The sequence below is a fragment of the Erpetoichthys calabaricus genome, chromosome 2 (assembly GCF_900747795.2).
Source record: "Erpetoichthys calabaricus chromosome 2, fErpCal1.3, whole genome shotgun sequence".
NCBI classification, from domain to species: domain Eukaryota; kingdom Metazoa; phylum Chordata; class Cladistia; order Polypteriformes; family Polypteridae; genus Erpetoichthys; species Erpetoichthys calabaricus.
This window is the reverse complement of record NC_041395.2, coordinates 175700284-175715061: the sequence shown is the minus strand read 5'-3', so window position 1 is coordinate 175715061 and position 14778 is coordinate 175700284. Positions and strand designations below refer to the sequence as shown.

The window sequence follows — 14778 nt, the reverse complement described above, 5'->3', positions numbered from 1 at the left end:
ATATGTTTAATGATAATAACTTTTGTTTGTCAGCTTAACCACTTAAGTTGTGATGCCCCACTAAATTCACTCATACTACTGTTGAAGTTGACATATTAACTGAAACATGATCAGATCTACAAGTCTTCTTGAGAGGCTGAAGTCTAATTCCTACCATTCTCACAGTGCCTTCCAGTGAAATCCGCAGTACATTCACATTTGTACTTTCCAATGTAATGGAAGCAAGTTCCGCCATTAATGCAAGGGCTTGATGAACAAGGGTCTGGTTTTCCTGGAATGTAAAGGCAAATGACCTGTGAAAAAACAAGTCTACATTTTCTACCTTTAAGGTGGAGCACCTTAAATCCCACTCATTTTCTAAAAAAAAAAAACAAAACTGATTTATTAAGTATTAACTTGAAATTTTAAATTAGGACCATGCGATTCAATGTGGTAATTGTCAACATATGGAACATTTTTTCTGGTATATAGGCTTAAAAAATATTGTAACTGTGTATTAAACCCTGCACGGGATGACACATCTTCAGTTGGTAGCATAGAATCTAAAATGGCTTCAGCAAAAAACTTGTAGGTTTCTTTGCATATATTCAAGACAATATTCTTCTTCGTCTTTTGTGCCTCATAGTTAATTTTGAACTGAATAGTTCTTTACAGATAATTTGCTGCCTTCTGTCAGATTCTGTACTTATGGCACCATTGTTATGTCTGAGCATGCACCACTAAACCTAAAGTTTATAGTATCAGTTTCTATTAACTCAAAATGCAATTACAAATTCTATGCATAAAAGTTGGCATATGAAGACATTATTAAATTTCTCTCCACACAGACCTATATTTTATTGAAATTAAATGGAACTTTCTGGCCAACAGTAAAAGCATACCTGAAGTGACAAGAAGCTACTCATGTTACACACAAAAATTAAATTACAAGCCAGAAAGGTAACAAACATTTCCAGATCTGAACATAAATATGAAAGTTCCCCTATTGCAGATCTCTATAAAAAACATTAGCTTTGCAAACAAAATTCAGTTTATTGGTCACTAGAGAAATGCAGGAATTATTTTTATTAGCAACTTGTAAAAAGGAGAGATAAGATGCTACCTTAAATACATAACAATGCTGTTAGAACCAATGTTACCAAACATAAGGAACATTTTTAAGGAATATTATAAGCCCTGTCCAGGGTAATGTTGCTTCATTGTGCCTTATACTAGCTGGGATAGTTTCACCCAACCCCTCCCAATGACCCTAGTCTGGATTACATGACATGACATGACAATATATGATGGCTTACTTATCAGTGTGTAACATAAACGATACTTAATGATGATCTAATTAAGTATTTTTAAATAAAACTGAAATACCACATCTTCAGCTAATGTACAATATAATCAAGCTGGATAAACATTTGAATTGGATAACACACTGAAATCTTGAATTTAGTCAACCTCTATGAATTGTGGAAAAGATGTAGGCCAAGACAGCAAATAATAGAAAAAGAAAACAAGCAGACTCTATTGTTCATTTTTGTACAATTTATTTATGTTAATGTTGCTTTTGTTGAGTATGTGCATTATTCTTTATATTCAATCTTGTATACATGTTGCCTTGGCCATGTTCCATGTGTTTTGTTGGTGGTCCCCAAGGAGGTGGCGACACCTTCCAATCACCACCAGGAACTGCTCTCTGCTCTATATTTTTTGGAGGGTCTTCCACAGTTCCTCAAAGTTCATTTCATTTTGAATGTGCTATGGAGTTTTGGTGAATTCTTGTGTTTTGCTGTGCTTTTGGGAATTTCCGGACTTTTGACCCTCTTTTGCACTGTTTTTGACCATTCTCTGGAGTTGTGATTTGGGACATAGTCTGCTTGGATTGCCTTGTGTTTTATGCAAGTCCATTTTGCCATTGTGCTCATGGGAACTTCATAGTATTACAGAAAATATTTTATGCAAATGAAATTCTTTTTATTTTTTTTTAAGTTTCTGTGTTTGCATATTTATCTAAGCCAGGTTTGGCAGCATAACCCTCTCTAGTGAGCATGTTTTGAAAGTGCTTTTTGGATCTTTGTGCTTTGGATCTCCCAGTTGCAACACCTCCCGTTATTTTTTAACAAACAAAAAGTGTAAAGAAGTTGCCAGAGCGGCAATCCAAAAAAAACAAAATCCCTATACAGATATCCAAGGCAAGATCTAAAAAACAGAGCAGAAGATCATAAATTCCAGAAAACAATAGCACAAGCACAGAAAAATCACAGTAAATCACCAAATCCCCATAATACAAATAAGTTAAGTGTGTACCTAAAGAATTACATACACACCCAGGGTCATATTTATATACTACCAAAAATTTAATTTAAAGGTTTAACATTTCATATTACACGGCTCACAACAATGCGCTTCATGTTAATATGTAGCACTGGTGTTCATTTTCTTGATTTATACATACTGACATAGGTACAGGGGAGTGGGGGGAACAGGGACTGGGGAGTGGGCAGGCAGGTTTACGATAGTCCTGATGCAATGCTACAGAAACGTTGTTTTAGTTTTTTTTCATTTCATGTTTCTGTAAAAAGATCGAATCAAAGTCATATCATCCATCTATTATCCAACCCGCTATATACTAACTACAGGGTCACGGGGGTCTGCTGGAGCCAATCCCAGCCAACACAGGCTGCAAGGCAGGAACAAATCTCGGGCAGGGCACCAGCCCACCGCAGAACACACACACACACCCACACACCAAGCACACACTAGGGACAATTTAGGATCGCCAATGCACCTAACCTGCATGTCTTTGGACTGTGGGAGGAAACTGGAGCACCCAGAGGAAACACACGCAGACACAGGGAGAACATGCAAACTCCACACAGGGAGGACCCGGGAAGCAAACCCGGGTCTCCTTACTGCGAGGCAGCAGCACTACCACTGCGCCACCGTGCCGCCCAAGTCATATCACATAAGTCTTAAATAAGTAATCTTTGAGTGGCACTAAAACAAAAAAAAATTCTTTAGTACCTCTGAATTTAACTCGCCAGTCTGCCAGCCAGCTTACAGTGCTGACTGCCCTAATAGAATGGCAAAATTATATGAAACAGAAGTATAATGATTATCCCAACCCATGTTCAGGTTTGCAATATCTTCACTAATTTATGCAAAGAATGCAACAACAAATTTTAAGCGAGAGATCAGCTACAGAGATCTTTTTAGCATGTCAGGAGCAAAGGTCTAGGTAGAGCAGTATCTGTGGTGGCACACTTTTTGTAACCTAAAAAAATCCCAGGGCACACCACGATTCTACCAACCACAAAGCATTAAATCTTTTCACGTGCTAAACTGTACACAGGGGTGGGATGGAGGTGGCAGAAAAAAAGCATCTCAGAGATTGCCATTCGCAGACACAGCACTTACTGAACACTTTAGACACATTTTCCAGCTGCTTCATCCCTTTGCCTGCTCATGCAGTGGGTCCTCTCTCTGCCTCACTAACTCGGAGGCAGAGGCAACTTGCATGTCTACTGTTTCTTCGGCTCTGTGAGAGTCACTGGCGAATACACATGGACCCCTGACACGTCTCCTAGCTGGTAAAGTGCTCTTTAAGTGCTGTGTCTGTAAAATGGCGATCACAGAGCTGGTTTTATGCTAACTTCTTCAGGTAGTCCCGTCCTCCTCAGACAGGTCTCGACCGCCTAAGGAGCATTACTCTCTCAGATCAGGCCCCAGGAGCACTAAACTGTTGCTTTCACCAGTTGAAAAACTCTTGTGTAGAGTATAATCATCAAGTCGTTAATGGTGATGAACAGTTGAGGATGGTACTTATGGAGTTTTAACACAAGTTTTAATGAATGCCCATTTAAGAGATGCTTATTCTTTCAGTTAAACTAGTCTTCAGTAGCACAATCAAAGTCAACAGTTGTTTTGATCGTTTAATGTTTACTTTGACATGTCTGTGTCTCACATGCTATGCCAATTTGAATACATTGGCCTCATTTTCTTATTGACTTAGGGAGACATTCAAATTCAGGTTGTACTTGCCCAAGTAGCATTTTGTTAAAAGTGTAGGTTTAAGGTCGTTGTTTAAGTTTAAACTATGCAATTCATTTTTTAAATTCTTTTGTGTTGATTCTACATGAATTTTGTGATTCGGTGTGTATTTACTTCATCATTTATGTATTAATTTTATAATTACGGTTTAATGTTAGATGTGATTAATTGCGATTAATTACATATATTTATTTGATTAATTAGTTACTTTTTTTAATCGATTCCCAACCCTATAAAAATGATTTCACACTTGTATTTTTAACTTACCAGTTTACTGTAATGCACCCCTAAAAATGATCTCAATCTTCCCTCACTACTTTCGGTACTAGCTAGGATCACGATATCTCCAAACCATACAAGTGCTTTCAAGTACATCCCTGGATAATCTGAGAAAGCATTAGCAATAAGATCATTCAGTTAGATTTTCAGAAAATTAATCAAAGTCAACACTAAGTAAAATATACTCTTCATTGTCTGGGCAAAAAAATATACATCATACATATCTCTATTTACTGAGACTACCCAAAATGTATCCAGGACAAGGCTTTATTGGAATAACATCTTTGCTTAGTTATCAGGTAGTCTAACGCTCATAGTAATCCTTAATCCACTAGTTGAACCGTTCAGGGTAGCTGCTCAAGAATCCTAACATGTCATGGTACAATGAGAAAATGACTGTTTTCTTAGAAAAGGATGCTCATAATTAGAAAACCTATGAATGAACAAACTTTGGGAGTGTTTTCACTCGGGCATCAAGTGGGAGCACTGAATTAATGCCCCTTGAAGTGGAAGGCAGAATGCTTTATGTTGTAACGGCAAGGGGCCAGACAAACAAGGCACAAACCAGAGATCTGTTTAACATGCAAATTTAGGAAATGACCTGGCAGAAAATATTCAAAAGATCAGATAAGTAAAATAAAGAAGATTTGAATTTAGGCAAAGAGGAACTGTAACACTATGCATTTATTTTTCTTTCTGACTGAGCATCTTTACATCTGTGTTTTCCTTTTTTATTCTACCTTTGGTTTTCCATATTTTCTGACCATATATCTATTCTTTATTTCTTATTTTTGTCTCTTTAGCTAAGCAAGAACAGGCACAAAGATTTCAGTAACTGTCTGGAACATGAGAGTTAGTTGTGTGAGTTTTCAGCTCAAATCAATAAAAGGATGCAACAAAATGGGAGAATAATAATCCAGATACTAAATGATATATGGGTTTGTACTCCAGAACTGTGTATACTGGAGAGTGTTCTTGACTTAAATTCGCTCACAAACTTACAATCCTACCCTTACTGACTTGCTACTATTTAATAGAACAATCCCTAGTTAACACGATTAACAGAACTAAGTGGGGAAAAGAAATCAAACTTGGTATTCAGTAAGATACACTTACCAATTTCGCAGTGTTTTCCATGGAACCTATAAGGACAGAGACAGTGGTATCCATCTCCATCCCCCCGGCATGAACCTCCGTTGCGACATGGATTGGATGCGCAAACACTGAGTTTGACTGAAAGAATAAAATTCCAGTTTATTATCAGTAGTTTTTTTTCATCAACAACAACAATAAAAATAATAATAATATGATAAAACCAATGAAAAATATACAATTCGAAAGCATAAGTGGCTCAGGTTGTGCAATATTGCAACTGTAATGCAAGTTTACAGTGAGGTAGTTGTACTTATAAGTACAAACAGTTCTATCGGGAGCTCTTGATGGATGGATTGAGAGCTCTTGGGATGAAACTGTTTCTGAACCGCAAGGTCCCTACAGGAAAGGCTTTGTAGGATTTGCAGAAAGGAAGAATTTCAAATAGATTGTGGCCATGGCTGAGGCAGCGTGTGCTAGATGCTGTATCCCGATAATCCTCTCCGCTCTTGCCACAATCTGCCGTAGAGCTTTCTGATCAGCTGCTGTACAGCTGTGATTCCACACTCAGATTCAGTGGGTTTAAATACTCTGAGTGGTGCACTGAGAGTAACACCGCTAAAGCAGCTGTGGTATTTGAAATAATAGTTTGGCCATTTTGTGCACCATTATATGGTTATAGGTTGATTACAATCAGATGCCTTAAACAAAAAAATGATATGCAGTTAATTTCAGTGTATTTGATAAAGTCGCATCAGGGATGTGAATCTAAAAAATAAAGGGAAACCACACAGGAACAGCAGCACTGCTTTAGCGCTGAGTGCCACCAGTTTGCAAAACCGAGCCAAAAACTTACATATGTAATGGATTGAGCTGGAGTGAGAATATACGTGGCTTTATGCCAAGTTTATTTTTTATTCATTGCAATATGTGCGTGGAAACGGGCGTATGCAACATTTTTGTTGGTACGCACCATTTATACATGAGGCCACAGATGTTTTGGCCTCTTGGCAACGCAGGCTGACGGTGTGAATCGTTCAATTCAATTCAAGTCAAACACTGTTCTTTTTTAACGGGAAGGATGGCCTGCATTTCAGCTGTCAGCTTATGAATCCAAAGAGCTGTCTGCTAAGTGTATTGCTTCTTCAAGCTAAAAACCAAAGCAGTAGTTTACTGGGATGTTGATCGCTTAAATGTATCAAGATACTATTAATGGGTAGGTGAGGTGAGCCAAACAGCAAGCAATAAGAATAGGAAGGCGAATGTCACTGCATTTTTTTAGGCAAGATCGGTGATGGCCTGAAATGAACATTAAAAATGCAAAGAGTGAAATGAAGAATAGAATGTGAGAAGATAAAATGAAGAGAAAGTGAAATCATGAAATGAACAGTACAAATTGAGAGCCTGGAATTAGGAAAATGTGACAGCCTGAAAGTGACATTAAAAATGCACAATGTGAAGTGAAGAATTTGCATTAAAATCTGGAATGTGAAATGAAAACTGAAAAGTGATGAACCAGGAAGCGAACTTGAACAGTAGGCGGCTGTGATTGCTGTACACCAGGCAGCTGTTGTAGGGGGTTTTGATGATATGAATTTAAGAATAAAATCTGAGCGTGTGAACTTGACACTAGAGCGTGCCCTTGAAATTGTCATTAAAAGCTGACTGCAACATGCAATGGAGATTGATAAAACTCTCGGCATGAAGTAAAGTTTAAAAAAATGACAGCTTGAAATGAACATACGCTTAGGCTAGCTGTTCTTGGTCTACGTCTGTGTTTTGGGAACATGGCGTAACACTTCTTGCAGTATATCCTGTCAATTCTGACTAAATTATATATTTACATGAAGCATAAGCTGTGAAAACCTCTGAGTATTATGGACAAACTTATTTTGACAAGTTCATGTCTGACAAACTCTTATTTTGAAAACTTCATCCTACCCGTCAAGTATGTCCCCTCCCACTCGACATACTTGGTTTACATGGTCCTTAAAATAAACAATCAATGTATAACAATTATTTTCCATTTCCATTTAGTCAGACGGCCTTTCTTTTAATGATGATTGCAAATCCAAACTAAGCCTTGATTGTCAAAGGAAGGCGGCACTGTTGTTCAGAGGTTGAGGTTGCTCTCTCACATTACAGTTTTGTGTTTCCTTAAGCTCATGATATATTAGATGGCTTTTCCAGTGGTTTTCAGTTGTAGCCTTCATTTACATAACTAGTCAGAGGCAGTCAGTGCTCTATTTTTCAATTGCCTAATGTGACATAACTAACGACTGACACTTACTAGACTGCAACTGGCTACCTTAAAATCAAACAGGTTTGATTTTCAGTTTAGTCAAAGGGCTGGGCTGTGTGTGAAAGAGAGATGACAGCCAATGGATGTTCATCCGGAACTTCACTGAATAGAATGTGGTGACGAAAAATAAGGAACATGCGTGTTTTTAACCTTAAAAACAGAAGAGAGGCTCATCTTTCTGACGTCTTGTGTTTTACATACTAAAACAGAATGAAAAACAAAAAACAAGGCAGAGTCTATTGCTCAGCTCACCACAGCTGTTGCTTCTTTTCACAGCGCTGATACAGTACTAGGTCCTTCAGGCAGCATGGACTTCACAAACAGAAGAGAGGCTCATCTGTCTGATGTTTTGAGATTTCAGTACCATGACAAAATGGAAAAAACTAACAAAAGGGCAGAGATTACTGCTGGAACTCACTTCAGAAGTCTTTGTGGTATGGCACGTTCTGTCAAGCAGCATGCTATTGGCTGCCAGAAAAAGGAGTGAGCACACCTGTGATGGAAAGTCATAACCTAGTCAGTAAAGTAGACATGCTCAGAGATTTTGAGTTTTGTAATTTGACATGGTGCGCTGACAAGATCAGCAACTGGCATATCCCATGACAAAAAGTCTCACAATGTGACATTGGCTTAGGATGAAATAGTAGGTTTAGAAGTGAATTCAGGTCCTGGAAATGAAACCAAAAATCCAAAATTGAAAGACAAGCAGAGGTCAAAGCCAAAAAGTCTGATGGAGCCCAAATAACTAATCTCACACTGTAGCTCTCACACCTTTCTAATATTGAGACTGACTGGAACGTGAAAGTCAGTTGTGTGGGTTTTCAGCCAAAATCAATAAGAGAATGCAACAGAATATAGCAAACAAGAGAATCATAACAAAACTGAGTGTCCTTGTGAATAATGCTGCACATCCTTTCTCTGATACACTAACACTGAGGACTTTCAGCCAAAGAATTATTCAGCAGAAATGTGTCAAGAAACGCTACTGGGATTCTTTACATCAAAACCAATATGTCTGTATAATGCCTTACTGGGACTGGGACTGCCAAGTCAGAAATTTTCTTTCTTTTAATTTTCCGGTGTTGTGTGTACTATCAATCTAATAGGAGATTACATAAATTTAAGTCTAAATAAACAGGGAAAAGTTCCACAAAACCTAAGGTTTGGTGCTTATTCAGAAACTTGGAAAATTTGAATGATGTGCCACCAACTTTAAATACTATGTGATCGAGATTGGTGTTTCCAATTGTTTCTAACAAAGACATAGACACAGCCACTAGAAACAGCACAAAATGGAGGCGACCTTGACTCTGTTATAAACAGAAGAAAAATTATTTATGCAGAAATTAGGCAAGTTTTAAATTAAAAATGTATGTTTAAATTAATTCCAGTTTAAAACTCTAAAACGTTGGGACATTTCCAAGCTCAGATCAGGCCCTGTCTGTGTAGAATGTGTGCTTGTTGGGTCAACTGATGACACTAAACTGGCCAGATAAGAGTGGGTGAAGGTCTGTCTTTCCAGGGTGGATTTCTGCCTTGTCTCTGACTATCCATTACTCTAAAACTTGATCAAACTCATTCAGCAAATGCACTTATGAAAGGGTCATCATGGAGCAAAGAAGTAAGTTATACAATAAAGCTTTAAACTAGACAGTAAACTAAATTACCAGTAAGCTAAACATTGACTCATTGAGTCTTTATTGCCATGGAAGCAGGTGAAATGTCCAAATAATTTCTTTTTGAGCCCTAGTCTATACAGTACATACACCTTCTGGGTGCCAGAGTGGTAAACTACCCTGACTTAGCAGGTAACATGAGTCCAGACCCTTGTTGTTGACCCTGCAGAATCAGGTCTTGTTGCTCTAATGCTAGAACCCTTTAAGACACTAATACGGCCCACATGGAAAAAATGCTGGCTAAACTTCCATTCATCAGCTGCACCTTAAATACTCTGGGTGGTATACTCCATCTGTTCTTTTTATATACTCCCTCATGTTTGATTTTGTCATAATGTCCTACTGTTTATTGACTCAAGTTCTCCAATTCTTGATTGGTAACATATTTACAAAACTTGCAGTTTGAGTGAAAATCCACAACATTTCAAATTTCCTTTGCTTTTTATGAATATAGTGCCACATAAGAGGTGTTATTTAGAAAGAGATGGAGAATTGAATGTAGGGATAACTCCACAGTGTGGGTGGAACAATTGAAAGAAGGTATCAGGTGTATTGTGTGATGGAAAAATTAGGGTGATGGTTAAAGATACGGTTTATAAGACAGTGGTAAGATCAGCAATGATGTACGGAGCTGAGACATGGGCAGTAAAGGGAGTACAGGAGAAGAAGTTAGCTGTAATAGAAATGATGATGTTGAAATGGACATGTAGAGTTACAAAAGGACAGAATACGAAATGAGACAATCAGAGGTACAACAAAAGGGTGAGAGATATCTAGGAATGTAGGTTGAAGTGGTATGAACATGTGATGAGGAGAGACAATGAATATGTGGGTCCAGGAGTGATGGGAATGGAAGTACAGGGGAAGAGAAAGCAAGGGAGGCCAAAGTGGAGGTAGATGGATAAAGAAAAATAAGATATGAAGTAAAAGGGCTTGACTGGTGAGGAGGTGCAGGACCAAGCTTTTTGGAGAAGGTTGATCAAGCACATCGACCTAAACATAGAAGTGGGAGGAGATGAAGAGGAAGAAGAAGGAGATGATTTAGAGTAAAAGCAATTAAGAAAAGCAGTGTGATCTACTAATGAAAATGTTGTTTGGCCAGCTAATTGGCTGAGCCCAGTTTATCCCTTTGTTTTAGTACACACTAAAAGGGGACATGAGACAAAGTTGTTTAGGAGATTGATATGCTTGTTTCGGGACTCCAGGTGAATCTTTTACCTTGTTCACAATTTTTTCCTCTGTAGCCCAAATTGCATTCACAAATGTATCCACTGTCTCGCTCTAAACAGACACCACCATGTAAGCAGGGAGCTGAATCACAAGCAGAAGGCTGTACTGAAAAAAAAACATCAGATATAAATGACATAAGATGAAAATGAAGAGCTGGTGAGAAACACACTGGGGATTAAAAATTAGGGTCTAAGTGACTGCATTTTTTCATAAACTTAATTATTTATGTATTGGGTAACTATCTGGCTACTATCTGTGCGGGGCTTGCACACTCTTCTTGTGACAAATGCGTTTTTCTCCTGGCATTTTGGGTTTCTTCACATATCCCAAAGATGAATGTATTGAGTTAGTTAGAGACCCAAAACTCCATTGAGTGTGAGTGTAAGTGCCAGTCCAGGGTTGGTTCTTGTTTTATGTCCCAGTCTCTGTGACTCCTAGCTAGACAGAGAGGGTACAGAAATGGATGGACAAAGTGGAGCCTTATAAACTGAAAAGATGTGTAATTTATTTCTAAATGTTGTATTTTACCTAACATAGCCACTTATCTTCCTTTTAACTAGCTGGGGATTCTCTGGTTTTACATACATGTTTTTGGCAAGATGTTTATAGTTGTTTTTGTTACTTGTGTAACCAGTCATTGAAATATGAGGGGCAGAGTTGGTAGAGCTGAGCACTACATGAGAAGTTACAGTATATATTGGACAGTAACCCCCTTATTCTCACCATTACTATCTCAAGTGATGGAATTCAATTCTGAATTTACTTTTTTTAAGAAAATATAAAAATGAAAAAAATCATTAACCATGTGCTACCCTTTATCATTTTTCATTCCATAGTTGAAGGAAATAAAACTGAGAATACAAACGATAGCTTACCAGTACTGTTTAATAAACTGGAAAAATGCTAAGGCAATCCATCAACATTCTGTATTTCTAAAATGCCAGGCTATCAAACCTCTCAACTGTCCAATAGTTCTGCCGCTGAGCAGCTTGTCAGGAGTCACTGCTATGGGCCGCACCTGACACTCAGATGTTACATAGACCCCAGTACATTGTAATAGACCAGCAGCTCATGAGAGACATAAAAACAAAATTAGTTATATGAAAAAATCCAAAAAGTGTGTGTTATTGATAATAAAAACAAGTGCAATGGTGCAAAATTAGGCAGACATGAATCAAAGTCTTCAGGAGTGTAATAAACAGTTGTAAATATATAAATAATTAAAACCATGTTAAAAGAAATAGGAGAAACAAGAGATCTCAGTCATTCCTCAGAGCAGCACATTTTATACAATATTCCCCGGCACTCAGTCCATGAACTGAGCTCCATCAAAGCCATCTCAGCTTACCAGACATATAAAACCAGTGACTTTATTGCTCGCTCCACTCACCCGATCCTCAGGTCTTATTGTGTTGAGTCCTCAGTTCCCCTCAGAGACCTCCTGCCTCCTCTGCTCTAAATCAGCAGCTTCTTGTTCCAGCACTGAACTCAGACTTCCTCTGACACCTCCAGTTAGTACCTGAAGCACAATCCTTAGCCCCCTCCATCTCCTCTGTTCTTAGCTGCAGCAGAGCAGGTTTGACCCTGTTCTTGTGGATGAGACACCTTACTAAAGCCAACATGACCCGTTCTTTCATTCCTTGCCTCCTAATCTTGCTTCTCCATCCACTCCCAATCTCTGCTTCAGTTTAAAATGATTCAATTTCTTTTTTCCTCTTATCATTTCTTTCTTTTCCACCCTTTTTTTCTCCCTTCTATCGCATTTACCCCTCACTCTTTGTACAGTATACTAAAGTTGAACCGTTGGCTGCCACTGCAGCTGAAGCGCATTAATTAACCTACCTCATTCATCCTCTAATCATCCTGCTAACCTTGCATTGTGTTAGCTGGTTAAAACAAAAGATAAGAACAGCAAATCAAAAAAAAAAAAACATTAAAAGCTTGAATCAGTGACATGCTGCGTTGCATCTCCTCACCTTAATCTTTCAGTTTGTACTCCCAGGATGATCTCTCAGCCTGACATGTAGAGCAACTGGCAACCAAAGCCTGGGCATGGACCTTGCACATTCTCATACACACTCACCAAAACCCAAAAACCCCAAACCATTCTTAAAAACCCCAGGACGATAAAAGAACATGAACTTTTAATACACAAATTTTAAATGATCAAATAATAAATATATTAAAAGTCCAGCATTCTTTCTTCCTTTCAACTTGCTACTTTAAGTATAGAATTGACAATCTTGTTTCATCATCTCGTTATTGTCCGCTTATCTTCATCTGCCATTGCCACTATATGTCAGGAGTCAATGCAATATCTGAGTGTCACGTATACCCCATCACGGTTACCTCTGACACAGCTCATCAACTTGTTAGAAGTGCGTCCGCACCTCTTTCTCTCTACTCACTTTCTGCCTCAATCATTCCCGTCTGACAAGTGCACAGGTAGGACCCCCCATATTCCATGCATGGCCCACCACCTGGGCAAGGTATGCTGAGGCTGCAAGCTGTCTGGGTCACTTCTGTAGAAGAATAAAAGAAAACAAGCATGAATGAGTTAATTATGATTCATCCAACCAACATTTCTAGATTCCTATTCTTCTGTTACAGATCTCAGAACAGATCTCCAACTGGACTTGGATGTTTTGTCATGTAAATTAAAAAAAAATAAAAGCAAAGCATAGACTGCATAGCAGCAGCATTTATTTTGTATAGTGCCTTTCTATAATGGACAGCCTCCCAAGGAGATTTACAATGACAAAGCTGTTGCAAAATTGTTCACATATATTTTTGAATTGGATCACTGACAGCTTAAGCAAATTACTCAGGGTCTCACAGTAACTCAGAAATGAGGACTGCATTTGGTGTCGTTTTGATTTAAAGTTTAATGTATTAGCCACAAAGCCACACTTGGGTTCTTGGTCTCCTGCTTCTTCTTTAGCTTAAGGGGCAAAACAAGCAAGACTTTCTGTTTCAACATCTGTACAATTATGTCTACAGAATCATATGATCTTGTTGTCTTTTGGGTGTTATAAAGCAATATAAAGAAATCTTTATTATTTATTGCACCTAACAAAGCAGTGACGTCCATGGAGTGCTATGCAAAAAAAGATTACAATAGGAATGAACATACTTTGCAGATGATTATATTTATGTTCAGTAATACATTCATGAGGGTATATTGTTCTGCACATTAAGTATCAAATCTTTATTCTGTACTAGAGGGGGTACTTGCTGCTGGCTGTGGTGGGGGTACCAACCAGCTTTGCCCAGGAGGGCATCAACTGTACTATGTGGGATGGGGTCAACAACTAAATTTCAGTACTAAGGAGGGGAATCTATACAAAATTGTTGGAGATTTGTTCAACAGTGTGAAATTGCATACCAGATAAACACAAGCAGGGGAACCCATTCAACTTTTGGAAAGAAATATAGTATATGTTCATCCCCTGTGCAAAATTTTGCAGCGATGGGTTCAGCAGTGTGGATTTCTGGAGAAACACACAAACTCAAATTCAGCCTTATTTGTTAGATAACTTCTTGGAAAGAATCCTCCTATAGTAGTTTATAAAGAAGCAATGAAACAGTACGGTGTACCGTGCTTTCCTTGTGTTAGTAGGTATCCAAAATCTGCTATCAAGAAGACTTAGGGCTTAGGAAACTCTCTCTCTGTTTCCTGACTTTGTTTTGTGTTCTGGCCCTGATGATTAGTTTTGGTTCCTTCTCTGGTTTCTGGCCCCTGAATCCTAGGATTCTGCCTTTCACTTTAGTTATAAACTAGCTGAGCTATCTGTTTAAGACAGGTTGAAATCTAAATAAACAATGTAGACTTCAGTGTTAACGTTTACAGAGCACCCTGCAATGTATATATGTCTCTATTATATGCTATTTGGTATGGGAATCGTGGGTTTGTGACGATAGAGACAGCAACTGGATGGACACCCAGACAGACACACAATCACTTATCCTTTTTTAAGGTGAATTCACCTTCTGGTTATTTGTTTGCCTCTGATCATTCCAGTCTTATGCATTTCCTAACAGTAGGATGTCCATAAAGTGATAACAAGCAGGACTTTTCCTGGATTATTTTACTTTGACACAACAGAACCAAATGCTATCATACTAGTACAACTGCATGTGCAGTTTTGTTTAAATTCA

The 14778-nt window shown here is 38.2% G+C and overlaps 1 protein-coding gene across 3 annotated transcripts in view; it reads right to left on the bottom strand.

Moving 5' to 3' along the window:
• The window catches only part of sned1 (sushi, nidogen and EGF-like domains 1), a 176294-nt gene that overhangs the window by 78025 nt on the left and 83491 nt on the right, over nucleotides 1–14778 (bottom strand). For all 3 annotated transcript variants that reach the window (XM_028794815.2, XM_051922723.1, XM_051922724.1), the window contains 4 exons: nucleotides 13029–13142; nucleotides 10609–10725; nucleotides 5437–5553; nucleotides 155–271 (listed from right to left, as the gene is read on the bottom strand). In XM_028794815.2, coding sequence (XP_028650648.1) covers nucleotides 155–271; nucleotides 5437–5553; nucleotides 10609–10725; nucleotides 13029–13142 — 465 coding nt within the window. The remainder of the gene's footprint in view (nucleotides 1–154; nucleotides 272–5436; nucleotides 5554–10608; nucleotides 10726–13028; nucleotides 13143–14778) is intronic.